The sequence below is a fragment of the Eutrigla gurnardus genome (assembly GCF_963514095.1).
Source record: "Eutrigla gurnardus genome assembly, chromosome: 2".
Lineage (NCBI taxonomy): Eukaryota > Metazoa > Chordata > Actinopteri > Perciformes > Triglidae > Eutrigla > Eutrigla gurnardus.
The window spans coordinates 7,423,070-7,444,088 of NC_139916.1; the positions used below are offsets into that span (position 1 = coordinate 7,423,070).

Below are 21,019 nucleotides of genomic sequence, written 5' to 3' on the forward strand. Positions count from 1 at the left end.
TTAAAGTCACAGACCAGTTTGAACCTCGTCACCACAATTCTCTGTTTGAACAGTTTGAGTTTTCAGTTTTTCAAAAAAAAGTGACTAAAAATAATCAGTTTACTAAGAGACTTGATCTGGAAAGGCAATATAGTCGACTTCTAAATGGCTGTCAAGAAAGCCATAATGAGCCTTTCCTCCTGCAAATTTAAATGTATGCCTTGCTCAACTCTTAAAAGTAGTAAAAATAACTCATGGCTTAACGGCACCCTACAATTACATGAGGAGGGGGTAAGAAGCAGCAGCCTGCGAAATGCGTCCCTCCCTGAGGACTAGCTGGCTTCCTCCCCTTCGTGGACGATGATGACATGTTTTTCCTCCGGAAGCTTGATTTTAATGACTGCAAGCAGGAGAACCGTGGCCTCTATCATCAGCTAAATTCAAGGATATATTTTTAAATGTGTATTACTCATCTCTAAATCACAAACTGGTCTCAGCCCTGCATCGTTCTCCATTGTGTTCTGTAAACCTTAAAAGAAACTTCATCAAGAAACATTAACAAAGACGTTTATTTGGAGTCAAATTTGAGAAAACGGCACAAAGAGAGACGGTCGTGTGATTGAAATTGTGGAAATGTCAGAAAATTTGCTTTTTAGCATCTGATGTAAAATATAGAAAATACTGTTTTAAGAGAAATATAGTAGTCATGTTTTGGACACAAACATAAGAAAATATCATATAAAACACCTAAAAATACATTCAAATAAATAGTAATACTGTAATTGCCTCCAGAAAAAAACATGACGGAGAAATGTCATCTTGAAAAATGATCAGGCACTTGAAATATATTGTGCTATTACCAGATTTAAGTGCATCAATTCCACTTTCACCGCAACATTCTTCCTCACATTTCCCCCCCAAAAAAACGTCCTGTCTGAGAAACATGGAATTTGACACCTTGGGAAACATTGGGTGAGAGGAAACTGAGAGCAAAATGTAAACAAGGTCATTTCCAGCGAGCCCTCTATTGTTTGAAGAAAGATGAAAAGTTCTAAACAAAAATAACTTTGCAATTTCCACAGTGTTTCTAATACAATTTCACTTTGTGTCATCCATGTTACAGCAATTCCTCACTCCTTAAAAAATCCCACGTTTGCTCCAGTATTTCGACATATAATATTCAGCCATGTATGGTGTATTAAAAGAGGAGCGCAGAGAGGATCAGTAAAATCACACTTTGCAGCAGGGAGGCCGTGATCGGAGACGCCGTCCCTCTTTGGTGTAGCGGGTCCGTCTGATCGCAGCCCTCCCCCTGATAGCCGCTGTAGCACTGGCACTGAAACTGGGTCTGAAAGTTTCTCTCCTCTTCCTCGCCAAGCTCCCCGTCGACCGTCGGCTTACCGCCCCGCGTGATGATAGTGTGGCTGGCGGGGTTCAGATGCAAGTAAACATCAGTGTCTGGATGTTTGCGCAGACAGCGGCCATGAGAACCGCACACCGTCTTGCTGCACAGCTCGGCTGCCGTGGAAACGTTGAGGAGGTATTGACTCAGCGCACCGCGCAGATACGCGTCCAAGTCGGAGCAGCTGTTCTGGAGAGGACAAAGGGAAAAAGGAACAGTCATCATTCACTTAGGTCACTATTCAAACAAGCCTGCACTGCTGGCCGTTAACAGCAAAGCTGCCTGGGCTTCTGGGTACACTGATCATGGGGTTTGAACAGCTGTCTGTGTGACAATCAGTGGGGGAAGAAGTACTCAAGTCCTTTATTTAGGGGAAAAATCACTATTGGGTATACACTCTGTAAGGCTACAAGTACAATTTACTGCATTCTAAGTATACGAGTTTAATCAGAGAAATGTATTGCAAAATTATATTGGATTTTACTGATTTTACAGCAGCATTTTACTGTAAAAGCTGGAGTTTAATGTACTTTTGGGTTGTTTGAGGCAATAGAGTTTTGCCTTTGTGTGGGCTCCACATCCAATTCTATTAAATGGAACATGTGACTGTGTTGATTAAGGGAAAACTGTCTTTACTAAAAGCAATGCAAAGACTACATTAATAAAGAAACTATCTTAAGTCAGAGAAAATGTTCTGATTTTCTTCAGTTTGAATGAAAGTGAAGACTACCTAGGAGCCTCAATGCGACTGAAAAAAACAACACATATCTGAGGATATCCATGTGACTCGAGCCACTCACTGAACTGGAGCCCAAATGTCAGTTATCAAATGACTGGAAACATTACTGACTATTGAAGAGCAGCGGCATTAAAAAAAAAATGTATCAGATTATAATTTTCATGGTGTAATTTTGGAGTGGTGTGTGAGTGATTTATGTGTTTTATTATTAACATGCGGATACTTACTCTGCTGCTTGCATAAGCTGCATCTCCCCACATGATGATTCCAGCTGCTCCCAAAGCCACGCTCTCCCCGATGGTTGAGACGAGGTCAGTCTGTAAGAAGACGATACGCAGCGCTTTAAACCCCCGATCACATTTAACCTCCACATTACCGTTCAGTATCACTTTAAACGAGGTCAAAACGTTAGCGGGGCTACTGCAGCAGCGCTAGCTCTTATCGCTTCATTCTTCCATAAGGAAGCGGTCTATAGGGTGTTAGCGAGATTTTCAACTTGACCAACACCCATCCTGCACACTCCACATAAATGAGAGGTATTGGGGTGTCTGTGTCAGCTACCAGAACAGGAAAGGACTGCGGCTGCCGATAAGGAAAAAAGCAGAGCTATAGCTCCAAGCAGCATGCACTCATCACACAGAGAAGGAGATTAATGTTACAGCTGCATGGTGAGGGAGAGTTAATCTTGCATTTTAAACTTCATCAGAAAGCGAGAGAGAAGAAACAGGAAGGAAGTGTTTTCAAAGCTAAGGCGTCACCTCTGTCAGCTGTTCTAGGGAGTTGGTGTAGGTGGGCCGGGTGTACACAAAGACAGGACGTGCCAAACCGTCGCCCGACGACGCCAAGCGCATCCCCTCCTTCACTCGGTTGCGGACGAACTGACGCCCGGAGTTGGAGGAGCGCAGCACGCTGGCCATGTAGATGGACGGGAAGAGGGCCGTGCTCTCGGTCCACAGCCATTTCAGCTGCTCGTTGCGGGCCACCTCCACGTCGGGACAGCGGCCGGTGTAGTTCTCCAGAGTGCGCCTGTAGTCGTGGTTGTAGCAGTCGGGGAACAGGTAGAAGCCCCACAGCTGGTTGGGCCTCAGGTTCTTGGCGTGCCTCAGCGTCTCCAGCATGAACTTCCTGGCGGACATCTCAAACTCCTGCTGGGCCACTTTCCCCACCTGCTCCGGAGGCCACGCCAGGTTCTTCTGATGCACCAACTGACGCGAGTGCCTGCGGTAAACGTCCTTGGTTTCCCAGTTCCGTATCCAGAGTGGGCGCCACTCCTCCCAGTCGATGACCGCCAGGCCCTTGGCCCCTGGTTCCCTTATATACTTCTGCACTCCCTCCGGCATCTTTTCCAGGTGCTTGGTGAGGCTGGCGACCTGCGGCAACCCGCCGTTCACGGCCGTGCCATCTGGTTTAAAGTAGGGGTACAAGCCCAGGCGGTCCTCATAGAAGATGGTGAGGTTCTGTTTGACAAAGCCCTCATTGGGAGAGGCCACGATCTGGAAATAGTCCAGCTGAAAGCGAATACCATGCCGCGGGCTACAGTCCTCAGTGGGGGCATTCCAAGCGAGGAGCAGAGGCTTTTGTGAATAGAGTGGCCACCTCGTGGGTTTGAGTCCCAAAGCCCAGAGGCAGTCCCATAGCAGAACAATCAGCAGCAGTACTCTCCAGACAGGCAGGGTCCAGTACGACATGTCTTCAGATGTGGATTGACAGATGGGACCGTCGCTGTCTGCTCTACAAGTTTCAGAGATAGAAGTTTAGTTTTTTTTATGCACATTCCTTTATTGAGTTAGTTATAATTTATTTTTAAATAAATAAAAACTATAGTAATACTTAGTCCAGTGCAGTGTTTTAGAGAAAAGTAATGCTACAACCAGAAACTTAGCGGTTGCACAAATAAATAATCACAACAACCTGTGTATTTATGGAAAGCATCTTAGTTATGTGTGCAGAAAACAGCCTTTCTCTTCATTTCACAGAGTGAATTTAAATGGGTTCAGGCTACTTTTCTAATAAGTGACAACAAACATATCAATAATACAGTGACGTTTTCATTGTTGTGCACGTTTGAATAATAAATGCTACAAATATAACCTAGCTTCCTTCTTACTGTTACCCTTCCCATTGATATGCAGATTTCCGTTGTAGGTTACAGGTAACATCAACTGCTTTCAATTAAATTAGAGTTTTTTTGCGAGTTTTTAAGCAATGAATGACGTCAAGTCAACCGCAAAGTTAATCAAATCTTACTGCAGCTGCACAAACTTACCTTTACTGGCAGACTGAGGAAGCATTCCCCCCCCAAAAAAACTACTTCAAGTCGCGTTTTAAGTGTCGCCTCGAAACAAATCAGGAGAAAATCAAATACATTGTTTCTGAGTTGGAAAACGACGACGGCGTGGATGCGAAGCTGCTCCGCGTCCTCTAACTTCCGCTGTCGGTCGGTAAAGTGAAGAAAAGTGAAGTTGCCCCCTGCGATGTTGTCAGTTGCAACTCTCCACGGCTCCACGCGAGCCAACCGCTTTCAGGATGTTCCATTCATGGCGAGGAAAGGGGGGTGGCGGGAGTGACGACACAAACCGGACATCCTAACAACTCACGTCTCCGTGGATAACGTGTTACATCTACGTGTTTTTTCGCATCAAATCTACTCATAGCATCATTTATAATTTGGTTTTATCGTGTTTTTATTGTTTTGTTTGTTTTTTAATTTCCCGCTGAATGAATCGGTCCGATCTCCTCCACCATCACCGCCGTGAAACAGATACACCGCAAACGATCGACGTCGGTCCTCCTAGAAGGTCACGGCGGGCCAGTACAGTAGCCACATCCCTAAAAATAAGATCACTGTGTTGCCGCGACCTTTCAGCTAGCCTACATTACAATCAAATATCGTTTATTAATAATATGGCGTTAAGAAAAGTGTGTGGGAAACTGTGTTGTTCAAAAACACGTGAAAACTTGCTTGAATCCACCCACCTCTCATATTTAATAACCAATGTTGCTCTGTATGTTCATCTACGATCTCATTGCTTATGATAAGCAGAGGATTAAAACAAAAAATACAGTTGCCTGTCCTAAAACCCATAATGCACCATTTAAAAAACGTGTTTAAGGGTTCAGATAAAGTCAATTGACTCAAGTCAACTTGAGAATATATGTAATAACTGTAATTTGTCTTGCAAATAAAACATACAGCATGTTAATTGTGATGCAGTGTTATTTGATATTGGTATTTAATTAGCACACAAATATCAGATGAGTACTAGAGCTCTATAAATGAATAAAAAATAGTCCTTTTTTCTATCATTCAAAAGTAAACTTCTGAAGCTTTTGCTACTTTAAATGCTCCGTATACGCCTGCTTGAGTGAAGTGATTTTGATTTATTTTCACCCACTAATGCTTCCGAGCACACTTCAGACAGTGGGCACAAGGCATCTGGCATGCAGATGTCCCACGCTGCCTGAGGCATGTGATGACAGCCGCAGGCGATGGCTCGGGGAAGTAACCAAGTACCACATGCCGTCCTGCTACTTGGTGCAGAGCAAAGGGCTCGGACATGAGAGATGATGGCTGTGCATTGACACATAATTAACCAAATACAACCACCTGCTTTTCATACTGTAGAAGGGAATCTTAATCTGTGAACAACGGTCACAAGTTTTCTGTGGATATTGTTTTGAAGCACTGAAAATCAGACTTATTCTTTTCCCAGAGCACGCGAGTGTGGGCCGATGGCCTGGATGTGAGACGTTTTCCTGTTCCGCTGTTTGTTTTCCAAGCTTTGCTGACTCACCTCACCATGTCATCGGTTTCTCTGTGTGTTTAAAGGAAAATGTAGAGCGTGAACGTGCCCATGTGAATGAACTCGGAAGGGAAAGGAAGAAAGGAATGGCTTGGTATCCCCCTAGTCTGCGCTTGCCTTTGACCTCTGCCTCCTGAATGTTACATCAGCAGACCTCAGGGACGGTCAGGAAGCGAAAACAATGGCAGGGAAACCGCAAACACGCCCTTCCACCTTCACTTGGCACCCAAAGTAATGCATTGCAATACATTTATGTAGTCATGTTAATTCGTAAACTGGGAGAGAAGGAATTTAATTGGAACAACTGGGTTCAACTTTAATAAAAGTTTATTATCTTATCTGCTCCGATTCTACGAACCAAAACAAGATCCAACACATCTAATTAGTATGGGACGAAAAGCACTTAAATGTCCCGAGGCCCCAAAATGGATAATGGCTTTCCACTGCTGCTTGCATCTAAACCTTTCATCCTCGTATTGATTAGAAACACAGGATGACCATAAGAGCATGACTTCTCTGACGTTTCTTTCAGTCACATGCACTGTGTGTGATCACGCCCCACCTCTGTAACGTAATCCGGCTGTGAACGGAGATAAAACGGCAGCTGTTTTCAAACGGCTTACAGTATGTGAAGTAGTCCCTGAGAAGACAATACGTCTCTTTTTACTGCTTATAACTCAAAACATGTTTTAACTTCTTTTTTCCAAGGCTGCAGATAATTTATAATGACTATCTCCCTCAACTACAGCCACATGGATTATCCCTTTTATACAACACCCGGTGTACATCACAGAACACGTAGAAAAAGAGATATACGGTGTCCTCTTCATACAGTTTGGGCTTTTTTTTTTATGGCTTTATGAAAGAAAAGGGGGCTCATTCTTATAATACAAGCCGGACATTTAGCAAAACATCAAAGCCCAGTGGAGAGGAAGCACATCAAAGTGACTGACCTCTGGCCCAAAAACACACCCAACCACATTCCACACAATTACAGCCACCAGAGAATGCCTGCAAAGGAAGCCCAACCCTTCATTTATTGTGGGGATTTCTCAACTATGCTTAAATATGTTTACATTGCTATTAAAGTTTGATATCACGCCAGCTGGCAACGGCATTTCCTCATCCGTTTTCCATCAAACGACATTTAATTACATCTTCAGCCTTTTTTCTTTCTTTTAAAGTAACTGCACAGGATCATACAGAGTACACGTACAGTTTATGACACAACAAACATAAGTGTGCATAAACTCCTAAAAAAGTTAGGACAGGTAGATTTCTGCTGCCATCTAGAGGTGGGGTACCTTACAGCATATAAATGCATGTAAATTAAATGCATTTCAATGTTTAGCCTGACATAAATAGGCATACATTTTAAAAAAAATCTGTCTTTTGTTGCACAGAGCAGCCTTACAGCTCTGCAAGGCCGTCCGAAATTCAAGTAGGCAACGTGAAAAACCTAAAATTAAGTCTGGAGATATCAGGGTTATACTTACAGCTGTCATGGAAATACGGGAATTGCCGACTACATTTAAGTGACCACTTGACTGAATGCAATCTCAACTCAAAATGATTGCAGAGTCCACAATGAGTTTTCATAATGGAGGTTATTTCTGGATAGCTGGAAACTGGTACTTAAAGGAACAGTTCTACATTTTGGGAAACGCGTTTATGCATAACGTCCATGGTTTCTTCACGTTTTTTTTTGTCAAGACTTAAACGAAAAGATTGATACCACTTGTGTCTGCACATTGAATATGAAGCTAAGAGTCAGTTAGCTTAGCATACAGGATGTAAAAAAACATTTTGTGGGTTTCCTTAAAAGGCAAAACATTAAAAAGTAAGACTTGGGGACCAAAAAGTCAAATCAAAACTCCGTGGTAATAGGAGGCCGTAACCAACAGAAAATATGTTGACTCGAGATATTCAGCTCAGTAAACCATTTATTCAAGTATTTCCAACTAAGAAATCTGATATTATTTACAGTACATTATGTTCACTAGTGCAGGTCTGAGCTCCGGTAACTGAAACAGACTCAGACGTAACAGTACAGAACATGACCGTATATACAATAAATTTCACAATCCTTCTACCCGGTAACTACATTTTCCGTCCCACTCTCACACACACACATACAAGGAAACATACAGATCCACTCTACGTCTTACAGAAGGCATAAACCCTTAAAGCCTTTTCACATTGATGTGTTTCCCTGCAAAGAAAAAAAAAAACCTCACAAGAGTAATACAACGTCATGTGATGTATTCTCTATGACTGCTTACATATCAGCTCGGAAGTGGACACACAACCTGTACCAACGCTACTTTTGTGAATATCAAAATATGGATTTGTGTGAACAGGGCAGCCTCTGACCAAAGTTGAATTCAAATGTATAACATTTCATTCAATGCATCAGTTTTATACAACAGTGTGAATGTTCCTTTTTTTTTTCTCCTCAGCTCCAGTCTTGACTTTGATGCTTGTGATACTGGGAAAAGACTTTGCTCCAAGAAGAGTACCTGTGGCTGCACTTCAGAGTGCATCAGTCCCTGTGCAACTTTTCACACCTCACAGAGGACGATGGGGAAATCTACGTGTATACAGGGATGGTCAAGCTTCACAATCCCCTAGAAAAATTAAAAAAATACATTTAAATCGATTAATGATTCAACACATCCTTCAACAAGATCAAGAAATGCCCAAATGTGGCCCCTAGCTCACCTGAGGAATCAGATTTTTATGAATCCTCTTCAACTTGGACTTTTTTCTGCCATTTTTTGTCACCACCATCTCTTCATAGAATTCATGGGCAAGGTCGCCGTCCTCGTCATAGTACAAAGAACTGCCAACACAGCGAGGAAACATCAGTGTCAAACTACAAGTCAGGAGTCGGAGTTAAATGATTGGTTCATGCTCCGTTTACCGTAAAAAAATAAATAAAAAAAACACTTTCATACATGTTCTCACTTACCCCATTACATCCAGCCAAGTTTAATGTGCAGATTTCCATACTTATGCACTTCATATTGCATCATTTCATGATTTGCATGCGTTTTAATGAGCTGAATGTGTGCTCTGTGGACAGATTTTCATTGAGACTATTTTAGTTTGGGACACCGTGATGGCCTACGGGTTAAGGTGATGACCATGAATCACAGAATCCCTGGTTCTATTGGTCCCTAGACCTTTGTTGCATGTCATCCCCTCATTTTGTGTCATCTCTCTAAATAAATAACAGATATGTTAAAAGCCTTTATTTTGTAGCTCCAGTATATTTCCAGGATTTTGGTATCTCAAGCTACCTCCATGTAAGAAAATACCTAGTGATCTGGATGAAGCAAACCTTTACAATGTGTGTTAATTACCTCCTCCTGGTAAAAACAAACGGTGTTGCATTTCTGGAACTCTTGAGGCGGGCCACAGACTGCTCGTTGCCATCACTGGCTGAATCCCCTCCAGCTCCACTGCCTGAGAAAGGCCAGACGCCTTTGGCTTTGGATCCACTTCCTCCCATCCTCAGAGATAAGACATAGTTAGTCCCCCAGTTAAAGCTTTCAATCTGGTCGGCGGCCAAACGCTGTCAATTCTTTAGCAAAACCAGGACCTGAAGAGGGAAAAAGCACACAGATAAAAAATCACATTCCCAGACAGACTCTCTCTCTGCCTGTTGGAGGTCAGCTAGCTGTGTGACTCCTCCTGCTGCCAGCTGTAACACACCATCGTTTAGCAGGTGACAGTTAAAAAGGGTGGATCTAATCATCCATTAGATTTAATTCACGTTAATGTCAGTGATGAATAATAACGTCATAATGTAAAATATGTTTGATTCAGAAGCGTAATTCTATCAAAAGAGGCTCACACGAGATCTAATTAAGCTGCAAATAGAAGTACAATGGAATACTATCAGCTGTCTGATTGAACGTTAATGATATACCGGTAATGTTGCGTTATGCTAGCTCTACAGGAAGCTAACACACCGGGCCACACACCTAAACCTAGACGCGTTCACATTAGTTCACTTACATTGACATATTAACGTATAAACACAGCCGTCACGTTATACCCAAAACACAGTCTAAGCCTCGTAAAAGCACCCTTAGTATGAGGCCAACGAGGCTAATAATAGGTAGCTAACTGTAGCTAGCGGCACCTGCATATTTAGGTGAGTTAGCCTGTTAGCTTCTGCAACTGACGCAGGTTAGCTACCGTAGCTAAGCGACAACCAGCCGGACAAGGCAGCATTACGTCCCCCCCCAAACAATAAAACACAGGGTCATCGTTGCCCTATGCCACCAAAACGATATTATTTTTTTCTGGACATCTCCCTACCTTATAATGCAATATTAAATCGCCATGTCCTTTCATAACTCCCACCATCGGCTACGTTAAGCTAACGTTAGCTGTTATGGTCCTTCACGATGAGGTGATCAGCTGATCGGACGGACAGGCGGTACCTTTGAGCAAAAACACGAGGGGTGTTTATCTGATGTTCAGATGCATTTAGCTTCAGGGTCTCAACTCGAAGGGTTAGGGGTTGTTTTAAGGTTTAAGGGGCATGTCAAATAATAAATAAAATAGAGCACCTATTCTACTTTTAGCCCTATATGATGATTTTAATATTCATTTATAATATCTGAAGAAATACAAAAGCTTATTTGAACTGGGAAATTCTTTACTGAACGCAGTGCACACTTGTCACTACATTTTGAATTATGGCTTCAACATGTAAATATGTGCATAGACGTATACAATGATAGTCACCCGAAGAAACGGAAGACAAACATTTTCTTTTAAAAAAGGACAGGAGAAAAAACAAAGATATCGGGAATGACAAACAACTTACAGTGAAACACATGTATACCAATATTCATTCAAGATTCCAGTCAACCAGAGTGACACTGCTCTCTCCAACATTCATAGTTGCATACAAATGTCCATACCGCAATCAAATTCGCAATTTGACTGTTTAAAAAAAAAAAAAAAAAAAAAAAAAGAGTGAGTTGCACCCATCAGGGGTGTCGAGAGGACATGGCAGATTTTTTTTTTTTAGCCTGGGTCAAATGAAAATCCAAATGTTCAACAACAAATGTGTGTTTAACCTTCTTCAAGGATCAATTAAAAATGTCAATGTTTTCATGGTTGGTTGACCAGATTAATTATCTAAACTTGGCAGTAATACGATGATTTAACACGTTTTGAATTCTGGAAAAATTAACAGGAATGTAACTTCCAGCTCAATTAAAGATGTCGGTCTTGATTTCAGCACTGCATCTACAAATGTATAGTAAGCATTTTTTTAAATACCTAAAAATATCCAAACCATCACTGACATTTTAAACTACACAGCTGAGGATAATCACATGGTACCCAATAGCAAAAGACGTGACTGGACACAACCACCGTCTCATCTGCCAGTGTCACTTCTCTCAACTCAGTTCTCTCAGGCACATCAGACTCTCCAGGTGTAAGGCACTTCTCATCTCTCGCATCATTTCACACGCACATTCGCGCTAGCTCTCTCTCGCTCATTGTCTTGCGCCCTGTCTCACTCTCTCGTTCACCCAAGAGGCGTTTAGAGTTGTATTATCTGGGATCTTTGGATGCAGCGATGACTGGTCGCCTTCAGGTCGTCGTCCAGCCAAGAGGTGCACGTTTAAAACCCCCCGATCGTGGCGCCGTCTCAGCCGGGGGTCGAGCCGGCCAGAGCGTCCCGCATCTTAGTGCGGGCCAGAGCGTACCGCTGCACTATCTGCTTGACGTGCTCCTCCTCTTCGCGCTGCAGTATGCGCAGGAAGTTCTTCAACTCGGGCATGGAGAAGGCATGCCACTGTGAGGAGAGAGGAAACTGCATTAGCGTATGCACGGTATAAACTAAACACACGGTTTGGATCCCCGATCCTCACATTCGTGTCGCACTCACATTGACTTCCCCGGTTTCGTTTTCTTTCAGAACAAAGCTGAGGACTTTCTCATTGGGCCCGGCACGCAGGCGCAGACGGAGGGGACGCTCACCATCAGACACCTTGCGAATATAAACTGAAAGAGGCAGAATAAAAGCTCAATTTAAATTACAGAAGGCCCATTTTGATTTAAAAAAAAACACTGAAGGAGTTCAACGTGTAAAAACAGAAGTGCTACCTTGTTCGTGACGCTCGCTGCGCTCAAACAGAGCAAACTTCCCGGGATTGTCCACCACAGTAAACTTTTTCAACAAAGCCTCGATGACTTCGCGAGCAGAAGTGCGCGAGCTTATGTGCAGGTGCTTGGATGCGTCCTTCGGCAGGTAGAAAGAGGTGCGGCGCTTCACGCCGCTAACCTTCTTCCCCCCGGCATCGGGACCGTTCTTTGGGGGTGGCACTGACACAGGTCGCGCCAATTTGAACTGCACCTTTATGAAGCCAGTGTAGGAACCGTCCTTGTTCTGTTGAGTAAAATGAAAATGTTACACCGTCGTAAAAAAACCTCTTTACATTAAAATGCGTGGCTTCTTGTATCCCCGCTACTCACCGTGTTCATGAACAGATTGCTGTTGATTTGAGCATTGTATTCCTTCACCTTCTGCTGAACATCTGCAGTTGTCAACTCCTGCTTTCCCGATTCAATCTGTTCATCCTGGAGGAGACAGCAAGCAGTTACAGTGTTAGACCACCAGGTGTCAGTGCTTGCCTCCAAACCACAACAGGAAGTAGAGAACACAACACACACATTTAGCAAAAATCCTTCAAATGTGGTTAACAAACACCACTGCCTGAAAGAAGCATTTACCTCATTTATGTACACATATTTTATTTAATCTCATTGTGAAGAGTCTTTACCGTAAAGCAAGTAAGATTAGAAGAGCTCTGAGTAAGGGCCCATATTATCCACCATGAATGACTAAAGTGTAACGCTGGACTGAGTAGTTTAAGAAAAGCACCGTTTTAGGTTCCAAAATGCTTATTTTTGTGAGTGTTTGTCATGTGTTAATGTTTATATTTTGTCGCTGGTTTATGTTGAAAATTGTAACGTGCTGGTTTATTGTTTTGATTATAAGTGAGGGGGCTGTTACATTGTGTTGTATGACATTATACTATCATGTATGGTTCTGTACGTAGCAGTGCGCTCTGTTGGCCAAACCATGCAATGACACCACTTCCCAATTTACTCCAGCAGCACTTTCCATACAAGATATTCCATATTTTTACATGCATGTTTTACATCTTTGCATATCGACCACCGTATGTCATGATGCAAATAGACTAATATCGTCTGATTATATATCGGCCGTCTGATAACTCGTTGGGACATTTTGTTCTTAAAACTCTGTAATAATTTCAGACATCAAGGCTAACTTAAAGGAGTCATCACCTGGTTTTATACGTATCCAGCCCCCCTTGGATCGCTTTGGATCAATTCGTAAAACTTATTAGAAAAAAAAAAAAAAAATTTAATCAAACATTGAGCTTGTTCTGACCCTTTTTCGTACCGCGATTTTATCACGCGAGATTACGCGCGAGGTTTTGACTGGTCCGGATGTGCATTGCATAATATGTAATGAGGCGCGCGTTGATTCGCCGCAGGAAGGACAGAGCCGGGGGGGCTTGCCTGCATGCAGACTCCAAAACATAATGGCGGCGCTTCGGCGATTTCAGGTAGCGGACGGGGCGGGGTTGGGTGGTGAAAGAGGGGTGGGCTTATGCAAGTAGCCGCCACGGTGACGTCACCGAAGGCGCAGAATCAAAATCTCGTGCTTTAGGAATGCACACCCTTGTGTGCTATTCCTGTTCGGAAAAAGAGCAGAAGCGAAAAAACGGCGCCACTTTCAAACTCCAGCCTTTCAGGCAAGTTTCAACTGAGGTCAAACACAGATATGCATGTTTTAACAAGAGAAATTGCGATTTCCAGGTGATGACTCCTTTAAGATTTTTGCACCAATCTTAAAATCATGAAAGATGCGTTGATGATCCTGTTGAGTGACGGGCAAGACTTTTATTATGGGGAAAACATCTCTTTACAACATGACGCTGTTGTGTGAAAACACTGCACGTCACAAAATTAGTTTTTTCAGGAATAGAGTGGTTGTTTTTAATACATGAAGCCAGGGCCATGCTGTACATTTTACCATTAAGTTTGAAGAAGGCGTGGTGTATCATATAATTATTATAAAAGCAACATTGTTTTAATTTGTTTAGAAAAAGAAAATCTTCTTCCAAAAATATGTTGAGGATTACACAAAGCCAGACTTAATAACGTTGCTGTTAATTGACTTCATGTTAGGCCTCCGTTATTTCTAACAGCGAGCACCAGTTGCATCAGAATCAACTTCCTGACAACGCAGCAAAAGACGATGACATCAGCTCTGCCCAATCCTGTTCGACTGCTCCGATTCCGCGCCCCGGGAAGGGTAGAGGAAGGAGGGGTATGTCCAACTTGCAGCTGTTTGCAATGACTGCGTCCGACGGTACTGCGCAGCATTCCTCAACATGGTATTCATGTAAAAATAGCCTCCCCTCTCGGCTCTCACGAGTGGGAGAGACAATGCCCTCCCTTATGTTACAGACACATCCTGTGAAGTCAGCTGCCTCATCAACCGCATAATCACAGTCATGTTTCAGTCATGTTTCAGTCATGAACATTTGGTCTTAATGATCCGCACGAGCATTAGCTCAATACAGGCTTTTTCCTGAGTGCTGCTGACCAACTGGTATTTCCTGTGTAGGAAAGAAGATTCAACAGAAGTGTGAGGCAGCACAAATCTATTTTCCACACTGTACACCAGTTTAGTTCATGGGAAAGGGGACTTTCCCAAGGAGTACAATCCAAATACTGTGTCCAGCATCTATGGATGCTACATATACCATTAATACAGGTTTCTCGTTATTACAAATAAGCATTTCTGCCTGAATGTTTGTTTTTTCTAAATATGCTGAAAAAATATCTAACGCTACCCTTCCTCTATGTCTAATAGAAAACGTCCAGGCAAAGTCGCAAGCTTTTAACGAGCTGGGTTTCTTAAAAAATCACTGTCAAGAAGAACAAGATCAATAATAGCAATCCTGAGAGTTAAGACGCTGGCGTAAACAAGTCAATTAATCAATATGTGGACCATGTTGTTAGTAACAGGAGGAGGAAAACTGTGTGCAACAACCAGGTCCCTACATGTCTACAAAAAGGATCGTCATATCAGAAAAACACAGAGATGATGGTGCCAGGAACATAAATCAAAATGGCTCCTGCACAGAGAAAGGAAATGGCCAATGTTACTGAGTTTCACAATAAACAGCGTCCTTTCTCAACATGGAAAGCCTGTAACAAAGTGGGAACAGAAACGGCGCAAAGCCAAAACAATACATGAGTCACTTGTGATTGAGAAATACATGTGAGAAACCTGAATAGTCAATGCACACAGTGGGCGTCGGGCTGGAAACCTGAGGAGCGGCTGTGCGTCACAGAACTTGACATTTGGGTTCAGCTGTGGGTCTGTGCTTCTTACAGTAATAATAAAAAAGTTGCACTGGCCCACTGGGTTTCCACACCTTCTTCTTTTCCCCAGTGCTGACATGCTTTTTTTTAACATCCCACAATTCAAAGTTTGTTTACTCAAATGTGGAAGTTGCTCACTTGGCAAACATCCTCTCTGCCAGAGTGCCCCTGGGCAAACACACACATACACCTAGATGTAGATCAGGGTAGCTGCTGAGCAACACATACACCTGTTTGACCCCACAAATGTGTAGTACTCACTGAAAACAAAAAAACTTCCAAAAGAGAGCAAAAACCACCAAATACCGCGAGAGTTCGAGTAACGAGTAACGTTAGTTACGAGGAACCACCAGTCAGCCCTACCCTTCTCTCTGGTCACACTTCCCCTTTTTTAAACATCCTTCCTCCTTCTAACTTTAAGTTTATGTCTTTATTAATTATGACTTCTTCTCACCTGCTTCACGCTCGCAGTAACGTTAGGTTTCCGGGTTTTGGGGAAGAAAGATGTCCGGGCGGTGAAGTACTGCTCAAACTCGGAGGAGTCGTGCTCCTCGTCGCTGCAGTAGCCGCTGCTCGCCGAGCTGCCCCAGGTCATCTCGAAGGACGGACTCTTGTCCGAGCTAGTAGCGTCGTTTGCCATTCTGACTATCGGTTTTAAAAAACAGCCTTAATAACTCGAGTCAACGATGGGAACTTCGACGAGTGAAAATGCGAAATCGCTTTTAGTTTGTAGTTCAATACGAAAACTTGTCCAGACAGTTCTGAGTAACGGCGGTGAACGGCTGACTCGTAACGTACTATCTCGTGGAAAAACAACGGTCTTAACGACAGAAAATAGTGCTGACTTTTCCCTTCTCACTTCTACCGGGCCACGTTTCCACTCTGTACGAACTCGGTGTGTGAAACAGGATGCGTTCAGGGTCCCCGCCCTTGCTGGCCGGCTTCCTTCTTCCCCCCGCCGAGGCCCCGCCCACCTTCCGTTGCCCGAGTTTAGAAAATACACAAAACCAGCGCGGCCGATCGCGATTGGACGGCGAGGGGGAAATGCCAAAGACCCCCCCCTCCTCCACCCCATCCCTCTCTGCCGCCTCTAAGGTCACGTGATAAGACAGCCACACCACGTTATTAATTATATGTAAAATATGAGCAAATATGTTAAAATTAAAGGCATCAAACCACACATGCATTCTCAAAACTCAAAGTAAAGTTTCAATATTTCCTTATCTTTAATCTTTAATAATTGTGATTCACAATAATCCTGATAATTATTAAAAAAAAAAACTCCTAAAATGAGTAAAACATGCTGGTGTATTGCTTTACATTTTGTCATGTAACACATTTATTCTGTCACAGATAAGACGCATCCTTTTTTATGTGTGCGTCAAATAATAATAAATAGCAAATTATCTTAAAATAAGATGATCATGAAGTCTCCCTGCACAAATAATGGATGGATAAATAAATACTTATAGTTTAATAGTATTTCTGTAGCGTGGATTTTTTTAAATCATGCTTGATTATCACGATAATGAAAATTCTCCACCATCGACTTTGCTATAAATCCAATATCGCCAAGGCCCTCTAAATACCACTGCATGCACACGGCATCAGCAATTAATGTGTGGGTGTATTTTCAATAGCAATTAAACATTTTGTCAATTAATTTATCAATCATCAGCAAATTAGGACTTCTCTAGCGATTAGACTTTCATATGGGAATCAAGGAAGAGGAAGACAAAACATAAAACAAAATCAAAGCAGTAGAGGCAGAGATATCCTAGTTTTTTCCGCCTTGTAGCTCTTAAAACACTGGATCCTACAAATCCCATAATGCAACTCACTTAGGTCCTTCATTATGCTGCCTGCATGTTGAAACCAAGTTACCGTAAGTTACAGTAAGAAGTTACTTTCATGACGTAATTACAACAAGGAACCAGATTTTCCTGAAAGCACCCTGATATGCAACCTAACACGTACCAACACAGAAGTGGATGAAACCAATCATCTCACTCTATATTTATTTAATTATTATTAATAGAATATTATAGAGTTTTGGACGGTTGGACAGAAAAAAATGACCCAGGTCACCCCTGGAAATTGTGAAAGACATTTGTCATACATATCTTACCTTTTATAGACAAAACTATTAATCAGTCAATTGATTAATAATATAATTGAGAAAATGCTCTCAAGATGAATTGATTAAACAGGGATGCACCGATCCAATAGTGTCTAGTGTCGTAAAATTCTGTTTCCGTAATCACTTACATTCCCATTGACCCCGTGACCCGCTAACTCCATCGTTTTTTTTGTTGTGCCTCAGCAATCCTCATGTGAAGTAAAAAAGAGTCCCACTCAGTGAGACGTTCACAGCTTACAGCTCTGGTATCAGATCAGTGCTCAATAGAAAATAATGTATCCTCTTTTAATTTGGAATCTAATTTTGAGAACATAAAAACTAAGGGCATGTGCCCAACCGGTGGAGACATTTCAGCGTTTTCCTGCATGTCGAGGCGTTGCTCATATCTTTTTGGCTATCAGTCCTACTACTGGCTAACGTCTCCTGGCAGGAAATACTTCGGAGCCTCATGGTGTGAAATTACCGGTTCACAAATGTGCACTTTGATACCCAGAAATCCTGTAACCGTTCTTACACCAAACTCTGTCCGAACCAAAGGCAAAACATTTAATTAGCACACACCTTCAAGTGAAAATGATGGTTTATTTGTTTCTATATTTTGCCTTTTTTTATATGGTGTTCATGTCAGATGTTTTAGGTCACAGCAGGACAAACACAGGAATTACTGTATTTAACGACATTAATTGTGGCTGCTCTGCTTGCTGACTCACTGGCACTGCTGACTGGCACTCCACAACACAACAGAGCCACTAGCGGTGCTGTATTAGTTCCACCTGTGGAAATCTAGCCATGTCTTCATACTGGTCATATTCTGTGGATCAGCCTTCTGAGGTTTTTACATTCCAGTCATCCTTTGATAAGCAACACATGTTTGATAGAGATGGAACAAAAACCTGTTACCAAGAGACCAAACCGAGCTGCCTTGAAAACCAACTGGCTTAGAGCCTTGACTTCCCCCTTTATAAATAACAGCGTGGTGCAGTGAAGCAGGACGAGGAAGTTATATTCGACTTTATATGTCCGTTTATAACGTTTTTTGGTTCTCGTTTTGCCCCTGTAAAAGAAAAACTACCGAAATGAGCACATTTTATAGTGGCAAACTACGGTGACGACTCCTCGATGTTGTGGTCCCTGATTGAAACCGAAGAAACCGCCAAATCCAAAAGTCACTTACCACATTTGTGTCCGTTTCTATGGTGTGCTCCACGACGAACGCGTGGTCCGCCACGGAGCACCGGTCCCAGCTGCAGTCCAGCCGGATCAGAGCGCGGCAGCGGTAGTGGCAGGTGAATCTACAATCTGCACAAAGTGAAGGGACAAAACGAGACAACGGACGGTCAACGTGCATGTGATGTGATTGTAGAGAGCAGGTCTCAATGGGCGACGTCCTTCTCACTCAACTTCCTCTGCATTTTTGTTGAGATTGTTTGTAAATTTGTGAATTTGAATGTCAGTTTATTACTGAGGTCGTGGTTAAAGGTGGTGTTGTACTGGACTACATTAAATTGAGAGGTGTTTCTAATTATTTTGTCCTTCATAGTAATACTAGAATAGTAGATACACCAGGAATATACTGAAGCTCAGTTACAAGGACCTCAATAATAAACATACGCTAAAGTTGCAATTACACATTTCTCACAATGTCCCCAAAAGTGAACATTATCATAAAGTATGTGTGTGTTGGACTGCGTTAGATTAAGTGGCTTCTGAGTGTTTCTAAACACATAAATGAATAACACACACTCGTCTTAAGATGCACAATTAGAAGAAGCTTGTTTTCTCTTTCCTGCATCATAATGCTTTGCACAAACAAACCACAGCTGATTTCAGTAGGTTTCGGTTGTTTGAGAGGAAGTTCAAGATTACTGAAACTCTCTCGATGAGGCAAGCTGATGAAGCAAGATAATGACACCAAAAGGCACCTCAACAATAGATGCCGTCTTGTTTGATAAAGAGCATGGAGAACATTTACGTCACGGCAAACCCAGCAGACTACGTGTGAATGTAGAGGAGGGTCACGTCGGCATGCACGTGCACCGGTGGCTACACCGTTCAATCCTCTGTCTTCCACTCATTTCTGCTCATGCACACGCACGTGCACGTCGTACTCACTGAGACACCGCAGGCTCTGCTTGTACAAGCCCCAGATGAAGTCTCCGCACAGGTCGCACCACGTGGGCTGCGTGTGGCTGCAGGGCTGGAAGTTGTGTCCCTCTCCAGTCTCCTCTTTGGGCTGGGGGTCATGGGCGCTGCTCAGGACCCGGATGATGCCCACCCGGCTCAGCAGGTCCGGGACCTTCCCCGGACTGATCCTCAGGGCGTTGGCTCTCTCCAGACGCGGAGGCGAGCAAGGCGAATGGGTGCCGTGTGCCAACTCTATCTGGTCTCTGTCCGACCTCAGGTCACGGAGCTCGATGAACTCTCCCCAAGACATTGTGTCACTCAGAGTCTGGCTTCCTCCGTTATCACTGACGGACAGGAACACACAATAACACACAGATTTAACACTTTACACAACGTGACTTTGAAATCACAAGGCTCTAATTAATCTAAATGACACTGCTTTAGCAAACTCAACCACTGAAACAACAGTGAGCTGAAGTTCTTAGATTCTATGTAGTAATACCACAATATAATGTACAGGTATAACAGTTAAATGTACTTAATACGTCAAAAGTGAAAGTATGTGGCAGGAAGGCTCCTTTATTGCATAATTACATTTATGTAAAATAATGTTGTAGCCCAGGTGCAGTTTTTTTTAGTAATACATCATATTTTATAAACTCTTTATGTACAGCAGTGAAACAAATGCAGTGGAGTAAAAAAGTACCACATCTAAAATGTAATGTAGTATAAATACAGGAGCTGCATGTGAAGTAAATACTCGAGTAAACATAGTGCTAGAAAGTGCTGAATTACACTCATTCTAAGTAGATTTAGGTCACTTTATGTACATAAAATGTTCTTGTATGTGATGGTTTAGTAACAGACATGTCGGTTTATTATCCATAACAAACTGTATGATTTTTGATAACCAGCATAAACAACAGGGTATGAAAGGAGCCTTAATAGACGCGTAATAGCGGTTTTATTTATATACTGGAGGATGAAAAAGTCAAATGTTTCGTCCCAAACAACAGCAGAAATAACTTCAGTCAAACTCACCAACGACGGGGGAGAAAACAGCCCCGAGGCCACCGCTTTGTCTCGAAACGTCTTCCATCCGAGGAGGGAGAAAAACTTTCCGCATTAAATCTCTGAGAGTTTCCGAGTAACGGAGGTGCGGCGCCGCGGCTTCATGTCTCTCCTTTACAGCTCGACCCGGAGCGCCTTCTGCTCCCCGGAACGGACACGCGACGACGTCCGCGCGCGCCTCAACCCACGAGCCATCTTCTCATGTTCTGTCACACGGAGAGCTGCAGCAGGAAGCGGCTTTTATCACGTAAGAAACGAGAGAGAGAGAAGATCATGAGGCGCCGCGCAACTGTACCGAC

General features: G+C 42.9%; 3 protein-coding genes across 4 annotated transcripts; all 3 read right to left on the reverse strand.

Moving 5' to 3' along the window:
* Nucleotides 1-529: 529 nt before the first annotated feature.
* On the reverse strand, nt 530-4,594 carry hyal2a (hyaluronidase 2a). The gene is made up of 4 exons (XM_084021277.1): nt 4,387-4,594; nt 2,879-3,851; nt 2,348-2,437; nt 530-1,570 (listed from the first exon to the last, which is right to left on the reverse strand). The coding sequence occupies exons 2-4, from the start codon at nt 3,806-3,808 to the stop codon at nt 1,178-1,180; spliced, it is 1,413 nt and encodes a 470-aa protein (XP_083877403.1). The 5' UTR covers nt 3,809-3,851; nt 4,387-4,594; the 3' UTR covers nt 530-1,177.
* Nucleotides 4,595-7,848: 3,254 nt separating this feature from the next.
* Nucleotides 7,849-10,388, reverse strand: tusc2a (tumor suppressor 2, mitochondrial calcium regulator a). The gene is made up of 4 exons (XM_084032623.1): nt 10,253-10,388; nt 9,289-9,527; nt 8,645-8,765; nt 7,849-8,550 (listed from the first exon to the last, which is right to left on the reverse strand). The coding sequence occupies exons 2-4, from the start codon at nt 9,435-9,437 to the stop codon at nt 8,485-8,487; spliced, it is 336 nt and encodes a 111-aa protein (XP_083888749.1). The 5' UTR covers nt 9,438-9,527; nt 10,253-10,388; the 3' UTR covers nt 7,849-8,484.
* A 510-nt stretch (nt 10,389-10,898) lies between these two features.
* Nucleotides 10,899-20,919, reverse strand: LOC311028207 (ras association domain-containing protein 1-like). Of its 2 annotated transcripts, XM_084032577.1 has the most exons (7): nt 20,691-20,919; nt 19,638-19,993; nt 18,700-18,824; nt 12,431-12,535; nt 12,062-12,344; nt 11,844-11,959; nt 10,899-11,750 (listed from the first exon to the last, which is right to left on the reverse strand). In XM_084032577.1, the coding sequence occupies exons 2-7, from the start codon at nt 19,957-19,959 to the stop codon at nt 11,604-11,606; spliced, it is 1,098 nt and encodes a 365-aa protein (XP_083888703.1). In that variant the 5' UTR covers nt 19,960-19,993; nt 20,691-20,919; the 3' UTR covers nt 10,899-11,603. The 2 variants fall into 2 exon arrangements, with proteins under 2 accessions (XP_083888703.1, XP_083888704.1); XM_084032578.1 differs by lacking the exons at nt 18,700-18,824; nt 19,638-19,993; nt 20,691-20,919 and adding an exon at nt 15,840-16,280.
* Between the last annotated feature and the right edge of the window lie 100 nt (nt 20,920-21,019).